The following is a 24,741-nucleotide window of genomic DNA, read 5'->3' as shown; positions in this document are numbered from 1 at the left end:
ACAGTTTTGCTCACATTAGGGTTTGAGTTTAAAAAAATACGACAGCTCTTGAACGCAGCAGTGCTACGTTCACAGCTCCTAAGCCCCGCCCATCTCGTCGGTAAAAAACGAGCACAGCTACGTCACGAAGACATTACGGCGAAGCGCAGTCGACGCGACGTCGTCGTTTGGAATTTTGCCATCGGGACATCTGGAACTGCCTGCTACCAAAAGGTATTTGACTGCATGTATATTGCACACAGTTTTCGAAGTAAGCACGTCGAGTTGTTTATTGAATGTGCACAGGTACGTGGGTGACTTTTTTAATGAATGTTTACTCTGGTAAGTTAGTTGTAATGTAACGAAATCAAATGTGAAAATCATAAAACGGCTCCATTAGTTTCGATTGTTTTCTGACCATATAATGCCGAAATACATTAAAAATGCTGGTATTGTTTATCACAAAAAAAGATAAAATAATACAGTGGTTGTCAAACCTTTTACATGGAAGGAACCACCCAAAAATACCACCGCGACCAATTTGCAGTTTCAAACTGCCTTAAATCGATTTTTTAAGGACTTTAAAATTTCAATCAACATGTAAACCTAAATATCAACATGCAAACCTAAATAAATTTAAAACTGGGTGAAAGGGGGGGGGGGGTGCAGCTAAATTATTTAGTAAAATAATAGCAATATCTGGCTTTATTTTTCCATTCGCTGTCGATACACATTTTGATGCCCGTTTCATATTTTTCATTGAGTAGGGGTGATTTGACGCACTCCCCCTCAAAAAAATGGATGCTCCACCACACCACTGAAATAAACACAATTGCATAATCATTCCACATAGTTTTGCCGGTGGCTAGCTCAATGCTAACATTCAATGCAAAATGCCATAGACTAGCTAACAAATTGAGTGTCAACGTTGCGACGTTATAGAGAAAAGAAAAAAAAAGTTGCCGTTTTTTGGTGGGCTGGAACCGATTCAGAGCATTTCCTTTTATTTCAATGGGGGAGGATGATTTGCGAAGCGTGTTCATGACTGTAGGAACTCGGAAGATCTCAATTAACCTAACCAGTTTGACTCCATTAAATGCATCCTTGATTGCTTCAATTGGAAAACGGACATACATATTGTATTTGGATTGATTTTTGAAAATTATTAACATGAACTTTAAAAAGTCATTTTAGCGCGAACTCCTGACTCTTTCTGTTGTCTATTACGCTCTTGAGTCAGCCTGGCATTGTGTTGATCCAGATGTGAGGAAGACAACAGCATCTGGCCTGATAATCGCATAGTAAGTCATGTCATCACATCAAGGTCTTCAAATGGCCCAAATGGACACATTTCGCGGCGAGCTGGGCGGGGTCTGTAATTACAGCCAGACGCAAGTGCCGAGCCATCAAGGGAGCGATTGTGATGTAATGTTTCTAGAGGGTCTGCGGTCGAGCTCACCGCGACACCCCCGTTGCCAAGAGGCATTCCTCAGGGTATTAAGTCGAGTTTATCCTGTTCTTTAGCCCCAGGTTGTGAGGGTTGGACTTTTTTTCCCACCCACTCAGAAACAAAAAACACGATACCGTGCTCTCATTTCTCGAAGAAATTTTTCCGAAACGTAAACACGAGCAGCATGGGATTTTCCCATTTGGGCCCGTAAAGTCTACAACAGGGATGGGCGACTTAAATGCTGTAGTGCAACTGGGGGCCACATAGGATCACGCACTACCTAAACAGATGACAAATTGCTATTTTAAATATGGCCAAAATATGTGCCTACATGCAAAATACGTGCTATTAAATATTTATTTTTGCTAATGCAATTTTCAAAGCATGTAGTATACAAGATCCACTATGCTAACAGCAACAACAACAAAGGATTTGAAGCAAACGACAAAATAACCATGTTATTACAAATTACCATTCAAGGATGGCACAAATCTACTGAACGCAAGAACTCAATTTAAAAAAAAAATGTCAACGAAAAAACTCACTAAAAATGTTAATGTTATTGAGGTAATATATTTGCTCTATATATCATAAAAAAAAAAAAAGATTAGGACTATTCACATTGTAGGCAGTTTAAGTCCTATCTTAAACTCGACTAAGACATCTCGTGGTGATTGGTGGGATTACAACTCCATACGATATTTACGGATTTAAGAAATATATTTTGTGGTTTTGCAAATTATTAATTCATTTTGGGGAATTAGTCAAGGGGCCACTCCCACAGGCCACCAGTTGCCCATCCCTGGTCGATTGTACAAGCTGTGGAAAATGGATTGGATCAAAAGGGCTTCATCCTTATATGAATGTTACTTTGAAACATAGCCCGTTGTGTTTGAAGCCAATTCACTCAGGTTATGAGATTAAACAATTTGGAAGTCAACCAACAATCCAATACATTACAAACACTACTCTTGTAGATTAAAATCCTGCTCCTCTCCGTCATCGTAGCTCATAACTATTGTTCAATTTGTCAGAATGTTCTAAACTCCCGTTTGCTTTCCATTTGCCATTTTGTCAACCGTCTCAGCCACAATGCCGAACTGGGGCGGAGGCAACAAGTGCACGGCGTGCCACGGCACGGTGTACCACGCCGAGGAGGTGCAGTGCGACGGCCAGAGCTTCCACAAGGGCTGCTTTCTCTGCAGTGAGTACCTATGAGATAAGCGGGCGGCGCCGGGGACAAAAGGCGAGCTGGGTCGAGCGTCTTTTGTGTGGAGGGGGCGCTTGTTGTCTTGCGGTGAGATCACGCTGGGGTGAAAGCGTGGACTTGTGCCGATCATCTCAGCGGGAAACGCGCGGACCGGTACCGAGCGACCGGGATGTTGACCCGAGATGTTGCCCTGGGAAGTCTCACAAAGATGAGCTTGTCGCATTCGATCGGTAGCGGGATTTTGTGTCCTTGGCTCCATGCCTTTTTCTCAATTTTTTTTTGCCCCCCCCTTTTGACATTCACGAGCTTGTATCGAGAATGGATGGCCATAATCGTTTTTCCCCCCCCCCACTCTGACAATGAACTCATACAGTAAAACCTCTTTGGTTCCCATTAAAATATTTTATGTCCCCTTAGGGGAAAAAAATGAAACAGGATATAATCAATTCAATCAATCAAATTTTACAGAACATTAAAAGCGCCAAACTAAATCGAGCCACTGTTAAAAGTCAAACTGGCGATATTGACTATTATATAAGCTTTGCTACGGCAACACAATAAAAACTAACACTAAAACTATTCTTCGTAAATCAAACTTAAATTAAAAATAAAAAAAATTACCGTAAACACAACTAACACCTTAAACGAGACGGAAATAAAAACAAGTGACATTAAATAAAACGGCGGATTAAATCAACTAACTGATGATGCCTGTGTGTGCGCTGTCAGTGGTGTGCAGGAAGGGCCTGGACAGCACCACGGTGAGCATCCACGACCAGGAGATCTACTGCAGGTCGTGCTACGGCAAGAAGTACGGCCCAAAAGGCTACGGCTACGGCCAGGGGGCCGGCACGCTCAACATGGACCGAGGGGAGCGACTGGGGATCAAACCCGAGCAGTAAGCAGCGCTCTCCCCAAGTTACTTCACTTTGACAACAATCGTAATAAGAATGAACTCTATGGAATCCACTTTCAGGGTTTTGCTAAATATTATTTGCGGTGTAGGTCATGGAAAGTAGTTTTTTTTTTTTTTTCAATAGAAACTCCAAAAATTGCCCAAAAGATTTTGTGAAATTATTTCTTTATTCTTCCAAAATTATATTTTTGTGACATTAAAGACGATTTTATTCTCTAAAGCAATAGTTTTCTTCAGTACTTTTTGGGTGTCAAATAATACGATTCCTAGAAAAATGTTTAAAAACATTTTTTTCTGATTTTCATAAAATTATCTAAAAACCTTTTCTAAAGACACATTTTTTTACAAAATACGACTATTTGCATATAAAGTAAAACAAAAATTCTGAAAAATATTTTTCCCCTCATAAAATTAATTCACTTCCATGAAAAAAGGCAACTTTATTCTCTATTTTTCCTCATTAAAAAAATTTTGTGAAGCGACAACTTTATCCAATAAAATTTGACAGTTTTTGGGGTAATAAAAAAGAAAAACACTATGCGTTCTCTTAAAGATGACAATTTATTGTATGTGTTGTTGAAATCTATTTCTCTCGTGATATCATTATTTTCGTGTGTGTGGTCATTTTTTGTTTTTCTTTAAAAAATTACAATTCTTAATGAAACAATACTTCTTAAAAATATCACATCACTTGAATGTAATCAAATAAATATTATAATAAATATATGTATATGGTTATACAAATATTTATTTATATAAAAAAAATTCCTCTCAAAATGAATGCTTTAATGTCATAAATTAAAACTTTTCTTCAATAAAATACGCCTGCTTTGTTTGATGCATCTTTTTTGAAGGTTGAAATTATATACAAAACCAAATAAAGATGTCATTATTTACATTCTTAATAGTAATGCCCATCTATTTAAAAAAATAATGCAATATATATATTTTTTTGTTAAGGAGTCATTCAAATATTTCCCGCACCAATATATATATTTTTTTATCAGCTCTCGAATGACTTGGCTTTCATTTCATTGAGTCAGGTGTTGGCACAATAACGCTGAAAAGAATGTTATTACAATAAATTGGCTAGCCAATGTGTTTATCCGAACCCAAGTCACCCGCCGCTTATTATTATGAAAACCTCTTCTTATGTAACGAGCTACACCGGACTCACAACACGCCACAAAGAGCTTCATTGAGGAACGCTCGCAGTCACCCTTCACTGAGCGCAGCTCCAGGGCCTCCACGGGACTATATTATATTCATTATCGACTGTGTTGTGCTCGCCTCTCTCTCGACAGGTCGCAGTGTCACAAGCCCACGACCAACCCCAACCCGTCCAAATTCGCCCAGAAGTTTGCAGGATCGGAAAAATGCGCTCGCTGCGGTGACTCAGTGTACGCCGCGGAGAAGATTATGGGCGCGGGCAAGGTGACTGTTCTAGCGTCAGAGAAAAAGTGGAAATATATGCTGCACACACATTCATACACATTCACATATGTTGAAAAATGTGGGGAATTTTTTTTTCTCTTGATATATATGCTGTTGTTTTCGTCACATTGGTTTGGTGGGTTATAAGAATTTTTTTTTATATATTTCTTTCTTGAAAATTCAAAAACCACCCCACAGCCCCGGTCCAAATAGTTTTTTTTAAATTATTATTATATTATTATTATTATTATATAACATGACAACACCAAAAAAAAAACTTGGCAAAAAAAAATAACACTTGATCATTTTCTTTTTTAAACAACTGATGACATTGTTTTCTCGAAACATGTGACATTTCTTTTTTTGGGATAATGTGACAATTTTTTCAGTTTTGGCGAAGAAACTTATTGTCTTAGTAGGTTGTAAGAGGTGTTGATTTTGCTAGTTTTGCGCAAAATATTTCACATTTGCAAATTATTTAAACTCCCGGAATTCCCCCAAAAATTCTCAAATAAAAGAATCCTTCTCCCCCCCCCATTTTATTTTTTTTGTCTCAAATAAAACTGATTGTTTTTCCTACTCCGAAAAATATATACAAAATAATGTTTTTTTTTTTTTTTTAAGGGGACGTCATCCTCAAAAGAATTTTCACAATATTATTTGCTATGTGGTTTCACAAGTCTAAACATTGCTCAGGGCTCGGCTAACAACCAATCATGGCTCAGCTTCAGAAAACTGGTGAGCCTTGATTGGTAGTTACCTGAACCTTGAGCAACTGTGATGTTATTTCGAGTCGAAAGACGTAACAAAATTATCACCCCTGAGATGTACAAAAAAAAAAAAACAGGTGGATTTTACTGCTTAACTCATATTCCACTAATGCAATATTAATCAGAATGCCATGTTTAGTCTCGTGGGCTGCATAGAACATATTATTGTTAAGAAATATTTTGGATAGACTTCCCCTTTAAGTATGAATATTGTAAATTTTGTCTTACAGTCACAACCAACTACCCAAAAATCTCTGTTTCTATTGGTTTAACTTGCAGTTCAGTACACTTTAGCAAAGGCAAATTTACAACTTTCACGTCTTCAACTTTAATGATTATTAACTTTACTAGCACTCAAACACATTTAGAAAAATGGCTAGCGCAAACAAAGAAATGAACAGTCCAGTAGTCAGAATAGCTAAAGTTCAATTGTAGTTGCTTGTAGTTCCACTAAGTCAATATGTCATGTCAAGGGTGCAAAAATGCTATTAAGTGTTCTAATATATTATAAAAAAATAAAATAAAAAAAAGACAGTGAAAGCAAATAGAGGGAGTAACTTACCAAGCTTTTCTTTAGCAGGGAAGACCCCAACTGAGCCACTTGACAGCATATCCCTGTCAAAAGTCAGCCATTTTCCTCATAAACATGCTTCAAGAGTGATAAATCCAGTGTAACATTGAATTCCAATGATATTATGTTAAACAGCAAACACAACTTACTTATTTCTCCTTAGTTTTCTTTTGATTGTCGTGTCTTTCCCCCAGCTGTGAGGTATATTGAAATTAAGTCCGACTTCCTGTGCACTTCCTGGAAAGGAACCAATCAGATGTCAGCAGTCATACCATTTGCTCACACTAAAGCCTGACCTCGTTTTCGTGTTGTTTTTTTTTGTTTGTTTTTGTTGTTTTTATGAACGTGCCAAAATTAAATATATAAATAAATACAACATGAAATGTTGAACTAAAATTGTTATGAATTGTTTCATTCATTGCTTTATATATAGAATTAAATAAATCAGATAAACAAATAAATGCAGCATTCAATAATCAAATAAAAGTATCATTAATTAAATGTTTCATTTACTAATTTGATGTGGCATTAAATAAATCAATGTGTCATTAATTAAATTACTCATGATTATATGTTAAAAAATATAACGCATTATAGAATTTATTTTTAATTATTTCCGTGTTTAATTATTTCATAGTGCCGTGTTGCAGTGTTACATGAATTTATTTTATCCGTCAAATTTACGCATCAAAGTTTTTGTTAATTAATTAAAAAATAATTATAAATTTCACGGTGTATTTATTTATTTATTTAATTTGGGCACTTTCAGTCCTCCAGATTTTTCCCCAAAATATGTACAAAATGACATTATTGTATGCCTTTTGCTCATAATTAGCCACTATGTTAAGTTTTGGCAGCATTTGCTTGTCTCTGTATGTAGTGTAGTTGTCTAGTTAAAATGAACCGCTCTAAAAAGAATCCATGTGCTCATTTGTACCCACAGCCATGGCACAAGAACTGCTTCCGCTGTGCCAAGTGTGGCAAGAGCCTGGAGTCCACCACCCAGACGGACAACGAAGGAGAAATCTACTGTAAAGGTGACATCCAACTCTTGTTTTTCCCGCCTTCTGCACTTCAAGGCTCCAAAACCGCTTCCTTAGTTTCTTGTTTATTGATGTCACGAGCAGCACCATTTCATCTTACTCGCTTGTGCTGCTGTTATGCTACTTTAATTTCATTCCACAATCTTCTTTTAAAACTGTAGAAGCATATTTTTCATAATGAATACATTTCAAAAAGAGAAAACCACTAACGTGCCAAATGGGAATTAAATATAACAACCAAGTCCGTTTCATCACTGGACCTTGAAATTCAATTTGTGTATTTAATGTGACATCAATGACTACAATCAAATGAAGCAGTCGCATGCGACATTTTTTTTTCTCTGTTTTGTTTTCCTGTTCATCTCCATGTTAACCCCGTAAACAGTTTGATTTTCAACTCAGTAGAGCTACGGCAAACTATTTACGACTGTTTGGGTGTTTCTCACACACTAACAAGCAGTTTGAACTTCTCACTGACACCAAAGTGAGATAAGAAAACCAGGCACACACACACTGTAGAGACCCACAAAGCTTGAAGATGTTCTCACAAAAAAAAAAAAAAAGACGAGCTGGAATGTGGCATGTGAGCTTCAAACGACACTAGGGCATTTGCTGTCCATCATATGGGACAGAAAAGATTCCAACAACATTCCACTGCAAATTGTTTCTTTAAAATGTATTTTACAAAAGGGGATCAGAAGCTAAATTCGATCATGCTTCCTGTGCATCCAACAAAATTAAAAGCAGCTCTTTTGCTTTCGTGTAATGTTTCAGAAAGTGCAGAGTTTGTTTCTCATCTATATTTTAAATTAACTCATTCCATCCATAAGACGTATATATTTTCATAATTGTAGTCCCTGCCTCCCGAAGACGCATTATTACGTCCTTTATTTTTTTTTTGCGTCACAGCTCCATGTTTTTTTTTTTTATCATTAGAACACAATATTCTGTAGGCCTAGTAAAATCAGTCAAAATCCAGAAAAGAAAAAACACCGAGGTTGGTATTTTCATGAGTTAATATCTGATTATTGGTGTCCACAGCATGCTACGCTAAGAACTTTGGCCCGAAAGGATTCGGCTTCGGCCAAGGAGCGGGGGCCCTGGTCCACGCCGAGTGACAACATCGTCGCCATTCCTTGCCGCTATTTGTGCTTTTAATCCTTCTCAAATAAAACAGTCCACCACCACCTCACATAAAAGTTCACATTTGACTGTCTTTTATTATTAAAGCCATTAAAACTGAACCATGCCCGTATGTTTTACATCTGAAGCGAAGCTAAAGTGATGTGGGCAGAGAGAAAGAGAGAGGCACTGGAAATTATATCTTATTTTCCCGTGTATATATTTATATATACTGTATACCCCCAGAACTCAACTGACTCTTGTTGGAAGAACTTGAGAAACCGGGGCTGCTTTTAGTGTTGCCGGGCGAATAAAAACACCAGGCCCATCTCGCAGGATCACACTTCTGCTTTTAGAAAAGAAAAAGAAAAAAAAAAATGTCTAGTGTCTTTGCTTTACAATTTGTACATCCAGTGGTATAACAAACCCAAATGACATTTAAAAATTATACAAAAAAAAAAAAAAAGCGTTGAGTACAGTCCACAAGCATGGAATATAATACATAGTTGAGGGGTTCACTAGACACTGGATTTGAGGGTTAATAAAACAAATGGAACAGAATGCACTTGCCAATACGTTACACTGAGTATATACAGTGGCTTTGGGGGGGGGGCTGGGGAGGGCATCATACATGCAAGTCTGGGACACCAGTGTTGGACATCACTAAAAGCTACAGTCACTTCTTCATGTCCTTGTCATTTAGTCCCCCTCATATTGAATTAAAAAAAAAAAAAAAAAAAGACAAAAAAAAAAATGAGTTCCAGATTATTTATGTACACATTCTTTACACGCCGCCTCACATACAGGAAAAGTAAACAATGGGAAAAGGTGCTGCTTGGCCCTTTTGTTCAGTAACAGCTAAAAACAACAAAACAAAAATCAGTGCAAGTTTGTAGGCAGACCAAAAAAAACAAAAAAAGAAAACAACATAGATAAGACTTTACAGCTTTTTGATACAAACACATGGAATGAACTTTCCTGTCCTATAATCCAGAATAAATACACCATCCAACAGCTACAGGTATACTCTTAATATAAAAAGCCTTCTCAGCAAAAAAAAAAAAAAAAAAAAAATGATGGCGCTTCTCATCGATAAATACGTTTTAAATAAATATACCTGCGACACATTTGACTTTCCTGTTAGGATATTTGCCGGTCCAGAACTCTGATAAAAAGACATTCCCTTATCTGCAAATAAAAGAACATAAATAGAGTGAAGAGGGGATACTGCAACTGCATCTCTACTAGTACCAGAGGTGCTGATTTTGTGACGTTTTGTTGTCCATCTCCCTCTAATAGTGGTCACAAAAGGGGAGGGGGGGTGGGGGGTTTGCCCCTCAACAGCATGCTAATCCCGTCCGATGTTTTGCGTGATGGTCCAAAGGAGTGCCGATTCCTCACAACAATCTTGGACTCCCCCTCCCCCTTCTGCCTTCACACTCCTCTTCTCACACCAGCTGGTAGCCGGAGCCTGACGTCTGGTCGTAGTCTATTGTGTACTGCGTGGTCCAGTCCACCGCCACGGGCCGGATCAGGCCGCAGCAGCGGACCTCGAAGAAGTCGATGAGGTTTCGGATGCAACCGTGGCTGCAAAACAGAGAGGGACCGACATTGGAATGAATGCTCAATTGATTACGAAAGACATCAGGAGGCTAAAATATAAAAATCGTCACTGCATGACTTTTTTTTCCCTCTTATAATAATGACTTTAGTGTTCTAACAGCTTTTTGCAGTCGCCATTTTTTTTTCCCAGCAGTGTGGCCATAACGTCAAGTGTCATTTTTTTCTCCCCCCCCAAATCAACAAACGGAATTTTGGGCGGCGCACGTTGCCGTTTCGAGTGGCTCGGTGAACGCGCACTTATACCAGGGGTGGGCAAACTTTTTGATTGGCGGGCCACAATGAGTTCTAAAATTTGACAAAAGGGGCGGGACCAGTAGCAGATGGATGGAGTGTTTTGGTCACCTCACCTCATCTGAGAAAAAAAATGCATTTAATTTTAAATGAAAGTGAACAAAAGCATTACAACAATATATATGTCTTTGAAAAAGCACAGTATTTAGAAAATAAAACATTAACAAGGTTTATTCATTGAAATTGTTTCAAGTTCGGCGGGCCGGTTTAAAACGTTTCACGGGCCGCATGTGGCCCCCGGGCCATAGTTTTCCCACGCCTGACTTAGAGCAACCTCAGTGAAGTCACATGGTAAAAAAAATCATAGCGGAGCACATCAATCCTTGTCTGTAGTGCTTGGCTTGTGCTTACCCAGGTTATAAATTAACCACTTTGAAAATTACACGGACCGACAAACCGCAGGGTTGCTGCTTTGGGAGACTAAACGTATGGCGAAAGAAATCAGATGCTTTAATACTTACTTGAAGGGGCTTTCGATGGACGTTGCCGTGACTTTAAAGTGCTTGTACCTCCGAGCGTTCATCCTCTCATTGGTGGTGATTCCCAGAGCGGCGATCTGGTCGAGGGAAAACAAATTGCAACGTCAGCGCCTTGCATTGATGCTTTTGATGCGGCAAAATAGTGAGGCGTCCAAACCTGGTAGAGCTGACACATGATGAGCACGGCCACCCACATGAAGTGGAACACGCTGTTGAGGAACATCCAGAACATCCACGGCGAGCAGGCGGCGATCTGGGTCAGGTAGAGCCAGAAGCCGTCCTTGGCGTAAGTGGTGGCGCAGTGGATCCTCCAGTCTGCGGCGGACAGAGACAGCGTTACAACGGGGGCGGAAGTGACACAAATTTCATGTGCCTGCTCCTCTCCCAATGTAGCCACCAAACGGCCTTTGTGGCTTACTTCTGCTTCACAAGTCATAATTGAACTACCAATCTCCATATTTAGATGATTTGCCGCCATTTTGTGGCTTCTACGCAAATCCCGCGTCAATTATCAAGCAGGTGGAAGCACTCACAGGAGATGCAGCCGTACATCATCCAGCAGATCATGCACAGCAGGAAGAACAGGTAACCCATGAAGTAGCGGTGGTTCCCGCTTCCTGTGGACAGAGAAAACAAACGTCACTTCCCGCTTTTGTTTGGAAAAGAAACGGTTTGAGGTGAAACAAAAAGTGGCGTCAGATAAAAATGGTATTCGCCTCCTGGGGCCGACTGACGACTAAGGATGCCGCTTGTTGAGTCCGCAGTCCAAAATCACGAGCTTCCCACTGACATTAAAAAAAAGAAAAAAAAAATGCCTTCGTCTGTGTCACAAATTGTTTCTTCATCATCAGTGGTCATCTTTCCTCCCTACTTGTAAACATTCCAGCAGGAGTGTGATCCGTTTCCTCGCTCTCAAAGCTTCATCCGGACCATCTGCTTCAACAAGCCCCCTGTTGCTCCTCACCCCCCCCCCCCCCGCTGTCTCTTTCCAAGCATTTTTCTCCTAATTTAAAGCTCTACTGTCTTCTCCTCTCTCAGGATCACCAAGCATCGTGATGATTTATCAGCTCAAGAGTAATATCATCCGCGACGTACCCACGCAGTTGCCCACCCAGGGGCAGTGATGGTCAAACTTGGCGATGCAGCGGTTGCACACGGCGCAGTGTTTGGATCTGATCGGCTTCCGTATCTGCAGATGGAAGAAAGGGACACAATTGATTTTTTTTTTTTTTTTAAATAATCATATTTGTCGGTAAATATGAGGGGGGGAAAAAAAAATTATTCGAGTTTACCAAGCAAGTGCTGCAGAAGATGCTGAGATCCAAACTGCCCGTCTCTGCCAGCTCCACGATAGTCTAGAGGAGGGAATAAAGCAGAAACGACTTACACAAAAATCATAATTTAATTTAAAACCTTAATTAATCGATCACAAATTTTGTTACTGCACTAAATTCGACTTATTATTATTTTTCTTTTATTTTTAAATGTTTTTTTTTTTTTAATTTGAGCTTGTTTATTTGATATGGGACACTAATTGTAATTTGTTTGCATCATTATTTTGTGCTGCGCCACTGATATGCTATCAAGAAAATTCTATTAGTGGTTTTGAACTACAGCCGCACTTAACGTAAAACTCTTGTCAAATAAAAAAAAAAAATGAATGTCTTGCCGAGGAGTCGGCTCGGAGTTGATATCGGCAGATGCAAAAATAAAAATAAAATAAAGACAATAAAAATCCTTTACGTTCTGGGTTTGCTTTTATGGGAACTGATGGGATGGAAGGGGTTCCTCTACACAGGCAAGAGGAAAAAAAAAAAAGCTTTGAAGCGCTCAACAATGCGGGATATATTTAGCACGTTCATCAATCCCAGGATGGGGGATCCGGGCCCCTTTCGGTGTGTTTTATAGCCCAATAATGAGGGAGAAGACACAAGGGGGCTGCCATGTTGCATTTGGTCTGTATTCAAAACGACCCAAATTGGAATGCGACAGCTTGAAAAGTGCTAACTTTACCTTTTTCTTCTGCTCCTCGGAGGCTTTGATGATTCCTGGGTCTGATTTCCACGATTTGCCAAAGTTGTAGAACAGAGCCAGCGTGTTTATGAGGAATGGCACGTGGACCGTGGCGAATGGGAGATGTGCGCTGTCAAGTTAAGGAAAGTCAACACTCAAGTGGCGTACCGAATAAACCCGACGGTGTTATGCCTTCGATAAAGCAATAAAAGACAACAAAAAAAAAAAAAAAGAATCTGTGAGTATCTGAATCGATCTTTGTAATTGAATCGGGCAGACGGAGCATTCAGATTATCAAGAGTCCTGTAAACGTTGCATTAATTTACAAAAAATGAATAAATAAAAAAATGGTGATGAAAACATATTCATCCATTTTATTAATCATTTGAAATTTGTATTTTTTTTAAATAAATACAATTATTATTAAACAATTATTTCAATATTTGCCTCTTGGCTTGATAGCAAATTAAATTAAACACATATTTAAAAAAAAAAAAAAGGAAATCATCATCAAACGCACTACTTCAAAGTGAAGTAAAGTTTGTGAAAAATGCCATGTAAAATTATGCAAAACAGTTTTTGAAAAATAATAACCTAATAATTAATTCTCATCATAAACTGAATTACTGTACCAGAAATCTATTTGATAATAAATACATGAATGTATGATTTTTTTTTTATTTTACTACTTTAAAAATTCTATAAGTTCATTATTAAAAACATAAAACATGAAAAGGAATAAAAGTCAATTAACCAATTTATATAGTAAACAATACAATATTTTTTGGGTGCTAATTTGACAGGTATTAATTAGGTTAATCTATTTCTTTTATTATTAACTTTTTTTTCACATGAATGAATTATTCAATTTATCATATCTACATTAATTATAAATAATACAAAAATCACATTTGATAATTGGAACGTTAAATTATATTCTTAAAAACAGCACATTGGATTTTTTTTTTTCAAATTTACAATTGGCTCGGCCCATCTGCGCTTGAACTCAAAAGTCCGCCCAGCTCTGCTCGAACTCATAAATCACAAGCAAGAGTGTCGAAATGGCGACACCCGGTGTGCCTCTTTTCATCACGCTCGGGTCAAAGACATCTGCACTCGCCCTCCCTATTCGTGCTGCAATGAGGCATGTGATTCACTGCCCTCCCCTCCTTCAATTAGCAGCTCCCAAACAGAAAGACAATTCTTCCCTGAACAGAAAAAAAAAAAAAAAAAAAGGAAAAGCATGAGCAGCCAGATTCTCTCTCTGCTGGATTTCGCCCAGCAGCTGTTCCGTCCATAAATCTAAAAAAAAACACTGAAAAGTAGCTAACAAGCTCACTTGCACGCACATTTATTAGACGCTCCATCCCCATTTATGTTCTGTTTTTCGGCTCTTTTAAGCGAAATAGATTAAAACTCAGCCCGCAGCTCAGAATCGTTTGTGTTCTGTCGAAATAAAACAAATGTGAGGGGAAAAGCAGTAAAATCAGTCTCAATTACAACCTCCTTGTTTACGTCAAGATTTACTGGAAAAGACAAAGAAGCTATAAATAGACGCTGCTCAACACGCCGTCTGGTGGACATGAGAAGCCATGTGTCAAAATGATCGGTCGCTGCAGGTTAGCGAATATCACATGACTCCATAAATTCCCACACGCTGGATAAAACAAAGTGCACGCAAATCCCAAAAGGATATCGTTCCAGAACCAGTAGAACCAAGTTGTGTACATCCAAAACTTGGTTGCCAGGTAGATTCCCAGAGGAAGAGCACTATGCATGGAGTGGTCAAAGAAAGCCCTGGAAGAAAAAAGATTGCAAATTCGGGTGCGTTATTGTTATTCCCAAACGCACCCACAGTGAATAAATGTTTCATTCGGGGTTGACCTTTGACCCATAAAGCGTGACATCTTCCGACATGAAATATAAAACGCGCTCCCATCCGGACTTACTTGGAGAGAAACTGCACGGCCACCCAGACGCCGACGTACATGAGGCCCTTGATGAGCCAAGATTCGATGTCGAGGTCGGCGATGAAGCCCACCAGCCAGATGACCAGGAAGGGCGTTCCCAGCATCACCTTCTGTCTTACCTCCTGTGGGGGGGGGGGGGGAGAACAAAACAATGCAACGATGTTTCATGTTCATCAAATGTTATTTATTTGTTCATGCAGTAATCTTGGCTGCTTATCTATACCGGTACATTTAAAACGCCGGCCACATTCGGAGTATAAATTATTCATGTTCAATTGCCGCACGCGCGGCTGTTCTCAATCTGCTTCGCCCGGTGTTGTGAATATCGTATCATTATTCTTGTGTGCTGCTGTAAAACAAACAGAGTCAAGTATAGGAAAGATCACTAGGCAACGCCTCTTATATATTATAAGCACCACAAATGGTTTTATACAATTCACTGCAAGTTTTTTTTTATTAAAGGGGAAGTCAAGTCATTTTTTTTTTTTTTTAAGAATCTGTTCAATGCAGGCTCGCTAGTCAAAACATGGCATTCTAATTAATATTGCATTTGCGGAATATGAGTTAAGCGGCAAAACCCACCCATTTTTAGCCATCTCAAGGGGCGGCCATTTTGTCACTTCTGTCGACTGAAAATGACATCACAGTTGCAGAGGGGTCAGCTAACAACCAATCATGGCTCATCTTCATAGAACAGGTGAGCCGTGATTGGTCATTACTTCAGTCGACAGAAGTAACAAAATGGCCGCCCGCTGAGATGGCTAAAAACGGGCGGATTTTGCTGCTTAAATTCATATTCGAAAAATGTAATATTAATCAGCGCGCCTTATTTTAACTGGCAAATTAATTGTGACTCATGACTGACGATTTTCTGGCGAATCGTAATCACCATCCCCTAATCATTGATGACTTGTGCCCACCTTGTCCATCTTGAGTCTCTTCAAGTAGGACGGGCTATCATAGCCTTTGGCTTGCCGCGCTTCTTGCAAGTGATTGATCATCCACACGTTCTTCCTTTGCTTGGCGAGATCCAGCGGCGTTTCGCCCTTAAAACACACGGCAAAACATACAAAATCTAACCGGCGCGCCACACGGAAAGCGAATTGCCGCAAACCGATTTTTGTACCTTGATGTTCTGCGCGTCGACGTTGGCGTTGGCGTCCAGCAGCAAGCTGATGACGGTGGTGTTGCCGGCCAGCACGGCCCAGTGCAGCGCCGTGTTCTTGTGGTACTTGTCGCCCAGGTTCACGGACACGTTGAAAGTGAGCAGCAGTCGGGTAGGGTCCACGCTGTAGCCACAACGTGAAAATGAAAAATGTGCTCAAGCTACCAGTGAACTGTTCTGACAAACACGCTTTTGAGGTTATGATAAGAACACAAGGAAGGAATATTTACTCTAAGTTAATAAGCGACTACTAATTTGGGTTATATTGTGTTATTTTATTCTGAGGGCAAATAGCAACATTCATCATCATCATCAACAGCGCCTACTCGATAACACGACGTGTTTTTTACCCACCTGTGCGTCCTGTACGCCGCCCACATGAGGGGAGTCATGCCATTCTGGTCCATCATGTCCACATCCTGTCATGCATGCAACACAAGCAAGAGGGTGGAAAAGGCTGAATAAGCAAATTAAGAAGAGAAGGAAAAAAATGAATGCAATGTCTCCCTCAGGTGGCCAACAGTGGTACAACCCTAAATAAAAACTCATCCATTATTTGATCCACTTGTTGAACAAATTAATATGCATTGCAAATAAAAGTTAAATTGCACCATAATAAATGGCTAAAAACAGCGGTTCTAAAAAGCGCCACTAGCGGGAGCACCGACTTTTTCAATGAATCAATCGCAAATGTTTATGGAATGTGGGAGGATTTATAGTCATATCCACATCTGACCTGTCCCTTGGCGATAAGGTAGGCAACAATGGACGTGTGGCCAAACTGGGCGGCCAAGTGGACGCAGCTGCAACCCTCGCCGTCGATCAAAGATGGGTCGGCGCCGTATTTCATCAGCTGCACCACCATGGATAGGTGGCCTTGTCTGGACGAAAACAAGTCATAAAGTTGGTGTTTCACGGCAGAACAGAAATGTTTAAAAAATCTCTCTGCAGGCAGACAATGACAGATCCATAGTGGGTTTTTTTCCCCCTTCGGTGCAGTCATAGAAACGATTAAGAAGAAGACCACGGGAGGTTTTAAAGGTCAATGCAAGGTAGAGGACAGGCTATCAATAATGCAAGAGCAAAAACACTTCACATAGCACAAGTTACCTGGTGGCCCAGTGAAGCGGTGTGGAGTTGAGGTCTCCTCCCAGCTGGTCCACGATGGCCCCCTTTGATATATAATACCTGTGGGAAAAAGTATTATTAACACCTATGCTATTACATAGTTATAACACCAGAATTTGAGGGAAAACTCACTTGACCAAGTCTACTCTGTTGTTAATGGCAGCCCAGTGGAGGAGCGTCACATTTTCTTTGTCGGGCTGCCGGACGTCGAATCCGGCCTCCACCAGCTCGCGGCATCGCTCGAAGATGCCGTACCTGCAGAGGAGACGACGATATATCAAAGCGAATTGTGACTCCGTTCCAGAACCAACCAAAAAGCTTTATTTGGACTCACTGCGTGGCTTTAACGATGTCCCATGTGCTGTAGTCGTCCACGTGGTTCTTGCGGCTGACGTTCTCGCTGTAGCCGTGGTTGAAGTGGCTCTGAGGTTTGATTTCCTAAAGAGAGAAGAGCAAACACGGACTTTTACCTTTTTATGTACATTTATAAAAGTTTCTGATCAACCAAGACGGGAAAGCAGCAATAGAACAGGACACTCCCGGCTAATCTCGCCCTGCGGTGGAAGATCTAACGTGTCACGTGTGCGACGCAGCATCTGCGCTCACGTCTCACATTCAATTAGCCTCCACGGTAACACGGCAGAACCGGCAATTAAGCCTCGATGGCCCGGAAAACGCAGTCCGCGTGCTTCTCGCAAACACACTAGACTCTCTTGGCCATAAACAAGAATTTGAGAAAACAACAAATATCATTTTCAACAAAGGAATTATAATTCATAAAATGATAAATACCAATATAATATGGTATATAAAAAAGAATAATACCGTAGTTTGCCCACGCTTGCTACAGAGCATCAACAACCAAGTGGCTCTTTTGTTATTGCCTACCTCCTCTTTTGAGGAAAAAAAAGATACTGAAAAGAGTTTAAAAAAAAAAAAAAAGATTATGAACATGTAGAGATTATTATTCCAGCAGGCAAAAAGCTTCTTCTTTTTTTTTTTTTTTTAAATCTGGATTTAAAGATTGATAGAAAGTGCTGACAATTCATCGTGGGTGGGGGAGGCCCGTCTGTAACAACAAATGTTAAATCACTTTCTCCCCGACATCACTCTTCGTGGTGACACCCCGCCAACAAGAGGAGCACCCACTTCCTATGACGCAATATGTTCAAAGATCCTTTTTAATTTATAGCAGTGGAAGGAAATTCCATGTTTAGGATGGAACCTACAAAAACAGCAAGGGCACCAAAATAGAACCTTGTGGAACACCATGAATGGGACACAGAGCGCAACCGAGGCTAACACAAAAAGTTCTGCCGGCCAAAATAACGCCGCACCGTAAGTCCAACAAAGTTTGGCAATCACACACTTAAAGTGAATCCGCGGATAAAGCTGAAATATCAAGAGGGTCGCCAAACACGCAGCCTCGCTAAACGCCATCTTGATTTTTTTTTTTTTTTTACATGAGATTGAGTCAGTTGAAACTGTCCTTGTTTCCTGATTGCAAATTTACTGTAATCTTATATGCCCTTTTATGCATACTGCACTCTTTTGTGTATACATATTGTTATGACGTGAATTGTGCTCCACTTTCTTGGCCAGATCACCCGAAGAAAAAGAGGCCTCTGTGTGTCATAATATTAATTTTAATTGTATTTATTTATTTATTTTTAAAAGGTTAAATTGATTGATAAGTCAATGCTAATTCATTGCAACCATTTCAATAATGACTACCCTTTTTAACTTCTAACATGAACTAAAGCCATGCAATAAGCTCCAAACACAGCAGTAAGCCACAATTATGCCCAAATAAGACCATGACTGAGTCTTGGTTCAAGAAAAATATGATCTTTAAATCGAAATGAGCAGCGACTAGCATTTTTAAAATTGGACCGAGGCGAACACTCATAGCAATGGGGGTGATGTGTTTAAGTGCAATTAGGATATTGGACGACACATGTTGTAAAACAAGAATATTAATAATTGGATGTTAGGAACATCGTCTGTAACACAGGGAGGCCTTTTCGATATTTGATACATATTTATGCCAGCTAGCGCTTTCAATGCAGCTCCCGAGTTACAGGACGCTTGACTGAGGATTGACATTTTTCGTGCCGCGGAAGGACATTTAAACGCACCGCTTGCAGGATAGCGGCCGTGCATTAGGTTAAATTAAAAAAAAAATCTAAGATAGCGGCCACTTTCGCGTGAAAATAACACGGACATCTACTGTGTGTGTGTGCACTAGCAATGCAGCAGGAGGCGCAGGAGGGGTGTGTGTGGAGGTGGGGGGGCGGGCACCGTTAGCGCATTTAGCATCGTTAGCAGCTTGACATCCCCCCACTAGTGGTAATGCAGGGGGCATTGGCTATTGCGGGGAAAAAACACGACGAGATATAAAGAACATCCACACCGATGAACCAAATGTGGTGCAAGGTGTGTTCATGCATACGCGCCCTAACGACTGGGTTGTACAAAACGTACCTCTGGATGGAGAATAGGGACGCAGCCAGCTTCTTTCTCATACTCTTCCATGACATCGGCCATCTTGGTGGTGATGCCCGCAGTGCATTGTGGGAAGGCTGAGAAGGGGGCATGGGTGGTGGGGTGATGAGGGCGGAGCTGTCAAAAATACAAATATATGATTGCGTTTGATTATAAAAATTGGGGTTTATTTAGTCACTTCAATAATACTATATGTTGTATAAAGAATACTTCTCTGGTATTGTTAATATTGTGGGAGGTTCAGGCTGTGTAATGAACATATCACGCCGTTAGATGTCGCCGTTGCTCCACTGGATAGCTACTATAATCAAGTAATCGTATAAATAAACACAAAAGCATGTAGTGCGATTTTATAGGGATCTGTTTTTTATAGATGCATATTTTGAAAATTACCTAAATAGATTAAATATTTGGTAATCGTCGCGTCATTAATAATCGCTGATTTTATCACACTGCGTCATAACCAACAATATAAACTGGCCATTATTTACAATTAACAGCAAAAGTGATTTTATAGTTGTGCTTTTTAAGTAGTTTTTAGTTTAAAAAAACACGTTGTCTTGGTTTCCATTATGAACCAGGTAAATTAAATCAGCAAAAAGGGTGGTACCCGGAAATTGTCATCATGTTCCGTAAATAGGAAGCAAAGACCGGATACAAAACTGACAGATTTCAAAATAAATTTTACAAACGACGAAGTAATGTGAAGAAAACCCGTATATTTCGCAAGAAACCCGTCTCTTTTATATAAAACGTGTACACCTTATGAAACTCAATACAAGGGGTTTCGTATGGATGTCATACACACGATCTGTTTTTTTTTTCATATAACTTTAACATTGAAACTAAATAATCGGAACTCGTAATATCTGTTCTTATTCTAGCCCTCTGCTCTCTTGCGTCTCTGACACATCCCAGCCGGTGTAGCAGCATCTTACAAGTTGTCTAAATGTGTCTTATTTGTTGTTTCAACAATTGAATGCGTGTATATAATTGGATATATATTGTTACCTTACATTTAATAACATGGGGACAAATGGGACCGCGCTGCACAGTCAGCGATTATGATTGCGCTCGCTTGTGAATATGAAACGTTGGCTATATAGTTAGCACGAGTCAGACAAACGCTCCCTGAAGAAGACGTCGGATTTACAAAGCATTTTCACCCGAATATTCCAATCTCGCCACGGGTGAGTACCAAATGTGTCAAATAACGTTCGTTTTTCAAACAGCTGTCAAACATAAAGGCGGCTAGCGGTGCTAATGTTGACGCTGGAGTCACCTCTGCAGAAGGCGAGCAGACTTATATTATTATGTAATAATCGAGGCAAAGTAAACCCTGCATCAGTCTGTCTGCAAAAAGGGGATATTTTGTTGTGAGATACTTGACCTGCATTCGCCTGACTTCCTACGCACAATGCACTCGTGCTGCTGCACTCTGGTGCCATGTTACCACTTTCACTTGTCTGGAGCAGCAAGAGGGAGAGCAGCCTGCAAATGCAATTTAGACCATTTTATACATAATAATTGATACAATCATCTGGTGCATCATGAAAGCCTGCATGTTAAATGTTAATGATTAATAATGATCGACCAGACGGCCTGAAACGGTACTTAAAAAAACATAGCCACCGTTATTAACAGCGTTCCTAAAATAATAAAAATAAAATAATAATAATAGTATTCCGTGTTATTGTAGCGATATGCATGGTTAATACATTAACACTGTGCTTAAATGTATGGGGAATACTTACTTAAAATAAACAGCAGAAAATATGAACTGCAGCTGCGTTGTAATTAATTGTAGTTAAATACACCTGAACTGCAATTAACAATTGGCTTATATTCTATTCACATTTAATTTCGTGATTATTCATGCACATTTCGAGTCAATCAAATTGACAAAAATCCAATTTCAGATTAAAAATTCGTTTTCACCCTTCAATAAAAACAATGACATTTTTTTCAAAACAGGATTTTATTTTTTCTTTGTGATTTCATTCAAACGCGGAGCAAATAATATGGTATGATGTAACTCATTGCGTTTTATCAGTTTCTGCCGTCAATATTTCAACAATATTATCTTTGGGATTAACATGCAGCAACAAAACTGTGACTGACCTAATTCACGCTTTCATACATAATTAACTCGCGTCCCTTAAAATGTCAACAAAATCCTGCATACTGATATATCACTCCAAGTTCATTCCAGATAGATGCCTAACTTTAGTACAAATGGCTGAAAAAAAATGGAATTAATCAATTTTATAGATGCTGCATTTCAATGTCCAGAATATTATATATGTTCGCCCACGTTCCAAAACTATGCATCATAGGTTGAAAAGTGTAAGACTGAGAGACATGTTCCATGCACATTTCAAGAGGCACATATACATGTGGCTGTTTTAAAATATGTGTGATAGAATAGTACGCTTATTTCCTTATGAAAATCATTGGACGGACTATTGTGGCGTGTAGACTCCATGACATCTTTCCAATTCACCCCCACATTTGCATTGTTAATGAATGGTTATTCCTGACTTTCCATGCCAAATTAGCGTTGAGAGCCAACGTGCGCATTTGCCAGGCAAATTCTCCTCCGTTCACGAGTGGCGCTTTGGTCCGGTAATAACAAAGCCAAGAAAAGATCCAAACAGATACAGTAGTAATTCCTGTTTTGTCGGATTAGTAGTTTCAAAATGTATTGTTTTTGCGATTCAGAAGTTCGGCATTGGTGAGGTAACATTTTTTTTTAGCTGTTTTGGCCCAATCTTTTGCCATTTATAAGCAATTTCCAACCTGGGTTGTCAATTATTCATGATTTTTTTTTCTATTCGTGGCAAAGCTCAGTCCCTGTATTGCGAAACCTGCACATCGTCATCAGACGTGATGAGTGTCACGGTGCCTTGACGTGTCAATGTATTTCCATTTGAGGAAGTTGAAATCAGGAAATGATATCGATTTCATCACGATGCTGTAAAAGCGCCCACGAGGTTGGAAAAATGGAGTGAGATGGCAAATTCAGATCACCTGTATCGACTTAGTAATTGGCGGCTTCCATATCAATTCTGAAGGGAATTTTAGTCGTGTATGTAATAAAAGGTTTATAACGCCAAGGTGGAATTATTTTTTTTTTTTGTTGCTGTTGTTTGCTTTTAATTTTATTTCTTTTTTTTTCTTTGGAAAGAAATTTCTGGCCGCGTCAAACACTTGCTACAATTCCCCCAGGCCATTAACTTAAGTGTTCACCCCCATCATGCCACCATTGGTAACACGGCAGACGCATGGCTATGCATCAAATCCTCGCCTAATACTCCTGAGAAAGTATCAAGGGGGGGTGACTCACCATACATTCCCGTGCCATCGTGTGGTTTAGAAAAAAGTATGTAGCAGCAGGTGTAGCCGTTGACCGCACCTCGCATTGTGCAAAGCATGCCCTCAAGCACTACACACAATTGGAGTCTGCTCATAATTAAAGCCACTGCAAAAAAAAAAAATTCTCATAAATTTCCTGATCACAAACTAATTGGCGGTGTAGATGACGTACGTTTCTGATCGTGACTTATATATATGTTTTCCTCTATCTGTGCGGCGCCGTGCCAATGCTCAGGTCCGCTGACAGATGCTTTTTAATAGCCACTGAGCAGAGTAAAAATGTACTCATGTGGCAAAGACTCTCCATAACTTCCACTAACAACCCTGGCTAAACTTGGAAACAAATTCAAACTGCAAATAGACGAGGAGGGTACGTGTAGTAAGAGTTAAGAAACTGACTTGTTTGGATTTTTCATAAGGACACACGTGAGAAGGTAAAACTAAGGGGGGAACAAAATGAAATATTTGCATAACTGTCGCATAAACTGCGTGACGCATTTTAATGAAAGTATTCGGCAGCAAGATCATATCAGTCCCCCTAAATTTACCGACGGACTGGAAGACTACCGTGCTTTTATGTTTGCTGTAGTTGCTCTCGAACTTGCTTGTTTGATGTATACTTGGATGATAAGGCTCGGCTGAACTCATGTCACGTTGTAATTCACTCAGGCAGACATCGCAATTGTGTGCACAGCTGCAGGCCTTTGGAGATTAACACGATTCATTGCTTTTGATGGAGCCGTTTGATACGCGCGTGCCGAGAGGTTCTCCTTGAAAAGCCACGACGGCGTACCTGCATTTCTCCCGCATGTAGCCTCCAGCTAAAGGCGTCTGAAAGTCGGCGTATGCTTCCGTCGTTTTCCAGGCCGACGAGAGGCTTTAAGATGGATTATTTTCAGATATTAACGACCGTTGTCTGTGCAATCTCCTGCTTTGAACATAAAACAAGAGCAGGATCTGAAGCACACTTGCAAGCTCCCTTTAACTCTTTCAATCCAAAAGACGTATATATACGTTTTCAAAATTGTAGTCCCCGCCTCCCAAAGACGTATTTATACGTCTTAGCCTTTTGCGTCATAGCTCCGCGTTTTTATAGCATTAGAACACAATATTCTGTTGCAAAATGAGTTGACATCCAGAAAAACACTGTAATTGAAGGGTTTCCTCGAGTGAAAATATCTGGGATTAAATGAGTTAAATACGCCCAATATTCATTCTGATAACAATATTAAAGGGGAAGTCAACCCAAATATTTTCTTTGCAAGAATATGTTCCATGCTGGCCCTCTCATCGAAACATGGCATTCTGATTAATATTGCGTTTGTGGAATATGAGTTAAGCGTCAAAATCTACCATCTTTGGGGGCGGCCATTTTGTCACTTCTGTCCACTGAAATTGACATCACAGTCACTTGTTTTCTGATTGGTCGTTAATTGTGCCCTGAGCAACTGTGATGTCATTTTCACGTGACAAAATGGCCGTTCCAAAGATGGCTAAATCGGGTAGATTTTGCCGCTTAACTCATATTCCGCATACGTATTATTAAACAAAATGCTATGTTTAGATCACGGAAGACGCATAGAACTTATTATTGCCCAAAAATATTTGGGCTTGACATCCTCTTTAAGGTCACTGCTCATGTTGAAACTGTGCCCAATGTTACAGTGGCTTTCTTAAATATACTTTTTAGGAGTACA

General features: G+C 39.7%; 3 protein-coding genes across 8 annotated transcripts in view; 2 read left to right on the top strand and 1 right to left on the bottom strand.

The window, feature by feature from the left end:
* The first annotated feature begins 96 nt into the window (after window positions 1-96).
* csrp2 (cysteine and glycine-rich protein 2) lies at window positions 97-8,617 on the top strand. Of its 2 annotated transcripts, XM_088288878.1 has the most exons (7): window positions 144-213; window positions 1,220-1,280; window positions 2,517-2,633; window positions 3,369-3,537; window positions 4,860-4,989; window positions 7,274-7,367; window positions 8,415-8,617. In XM_088288878.1, exons 3-7 carry the CDS (start codon window positions 2,522-2,524, stop codon window positions 8,489-8,491), a joined length of 582 nt encoding a protein of 193 aa, XP_088145004.1. In that variant the 5' UTR covers window positions 144-213; window positions 1,220-1,280; window positions 2,517-2,521; the 3' UTR covers window positions 8,492-8,617. The 2 variants fall into 2 exon arrangements, with proteins under 2 accessions (XP_088145002.1, XP_088145004.1); XM_088288876.1 differs by lacking the exon at window positions 1,220-1,280 and having other exon boundaries at window positions 97-213.
* zdhhc17 (zDHHC palmitoyltransferase 17) lies at window positions 8,574-19,738 on the bottom strand. The gene is made up of 17 exons (XM_088288875.1): window positions 19,649-19,738; window positions 17,499-17,602; window positions 17,297-17,419; window positions 17,147-17,224; window positions 16,773-16,917; window positions 16,391-16,455; window positions 15,998-16,160; window positions 15,792-15,917; window positions 14,851-14,993; window positions 14,598-14,698; window positions 12,902-13,026; window positions 12,181-12,243; window positions 11,984-12,077; window positions 11,422-11,505; window positions 11,046-11,203; window positions 10,871-10,965; window positions 8,574-10,082 (listed from the first exon to the last, which is right to left on the bottom strand). The coding sequence occupies exons 1-17, from the start codon at window positions 19,709-19,711 to the stop codon at window positions 9,944-9,946; spliced, it is 1,869 nt and encodes a 622-aa protein (XP_088145001.1). The 5' UTR covers window positions 19,712-19,738; the 3' UTR covers window positions 8,574-9,943.
* Window positions 19,739-20,550: 812 nt separating this feature from the next.
* osbpl8 (oxysterol binding protein-like 8) overlaps window positions 20,551-24,741 on the top strand; it is a 35,678-nt gene continuing 31,487 nt past the window's right edge. For 3 of the 5 annotated variants that reach the window (XM_088287872.1, XM_088287870.1, XM_088287865.1), the window contains exon 1: window positions 20,552-20,859. The gene's annotated coding sequence lies outside the window, so the exon portion shown is untranslated. Of the gene's footprint in view, window positions 20,860-24,741 lie in introns of all 5 variants that reach the window. The other 2 variants (XM_088287866.1, XM_088287867.1) reach the window with 1 other exon arrangement.

Source organism: Idiotropiscis lumnitzeri, chromosome 2 (assembly GCF_059441095.1).
Source record: "Idiotropiscis lumnitzeri isolate Australia: NSW breed Sydney's pygmy pipehorse chromosome 2, RoL_Ilum_1.0, whole genome shotgun sequence".
Taxonomy (NCBI): domain Eukaryota; kingdom Metazoa; phylum Chordata; class Actinopteri; order Syngnathiformes; family Syngnathidae; genus Idiotropiscis; species Idiotropiscis lumnitzeri.
The sequence above is the reverse complement of the archived record's forward strand: the minus strand, read 5'-3'. Positions and strand labels throughout refer to the sequence as shown.

What these genes read in the sequence shown, in the direction of transcription:
- csrp2 (XM_088288876.1), top strand. Translation starts at nt 2,522, where the DNA reads ATGCCGAACTGGGGCGGAGGCAACAAGTGCACGGCGTGCCACGGCACG. An exon ending in CAAGGGCTGCTTTCTCTGCA is followed by an intron (nt 2,634 to 3,368) that starts GTGAGTACCTAT and finishes GTGCGCTGTCAG; the next exon opens with TGGTGTGCAGGAAGGGCCTG. An exon ending in CTGGGGATCAAACCCGAGCA is followed by an intron (nt 3,538 to 4,859) that starts GTAAGCAGCGCT and finishes CTCTCTCGACAG; the next exon opens with GTCGCAGTGTCACAAGCCCA.
- zdhhc17 (XM_088288875.1), bottom strand. Translation starts at nt 19,711, where the DNA reads ATGGCCGATGTCATGGAAGAGTATGAGAAAGAAGCTGGCTGCGTCCCT. An exon ending in CCGAGGAGCAGAAGAAAAAG is followed by an intron (nt 12,244 to 12,901) that starts GTAAAGTTAGCA and finishes TCCCTCCTCTAG; the next exon opens with ACTATCGTGGAGCTGGCAGA. An exon ending in TCATGTGTCAGCTCTACCAG is followed by an intron (nt 10,966 to 11,045) that starts GTTTGGACGCCT and finishes TCCCTCGACCAG; the next exon opens with ATCGCCGCTCTGGGAATCAC.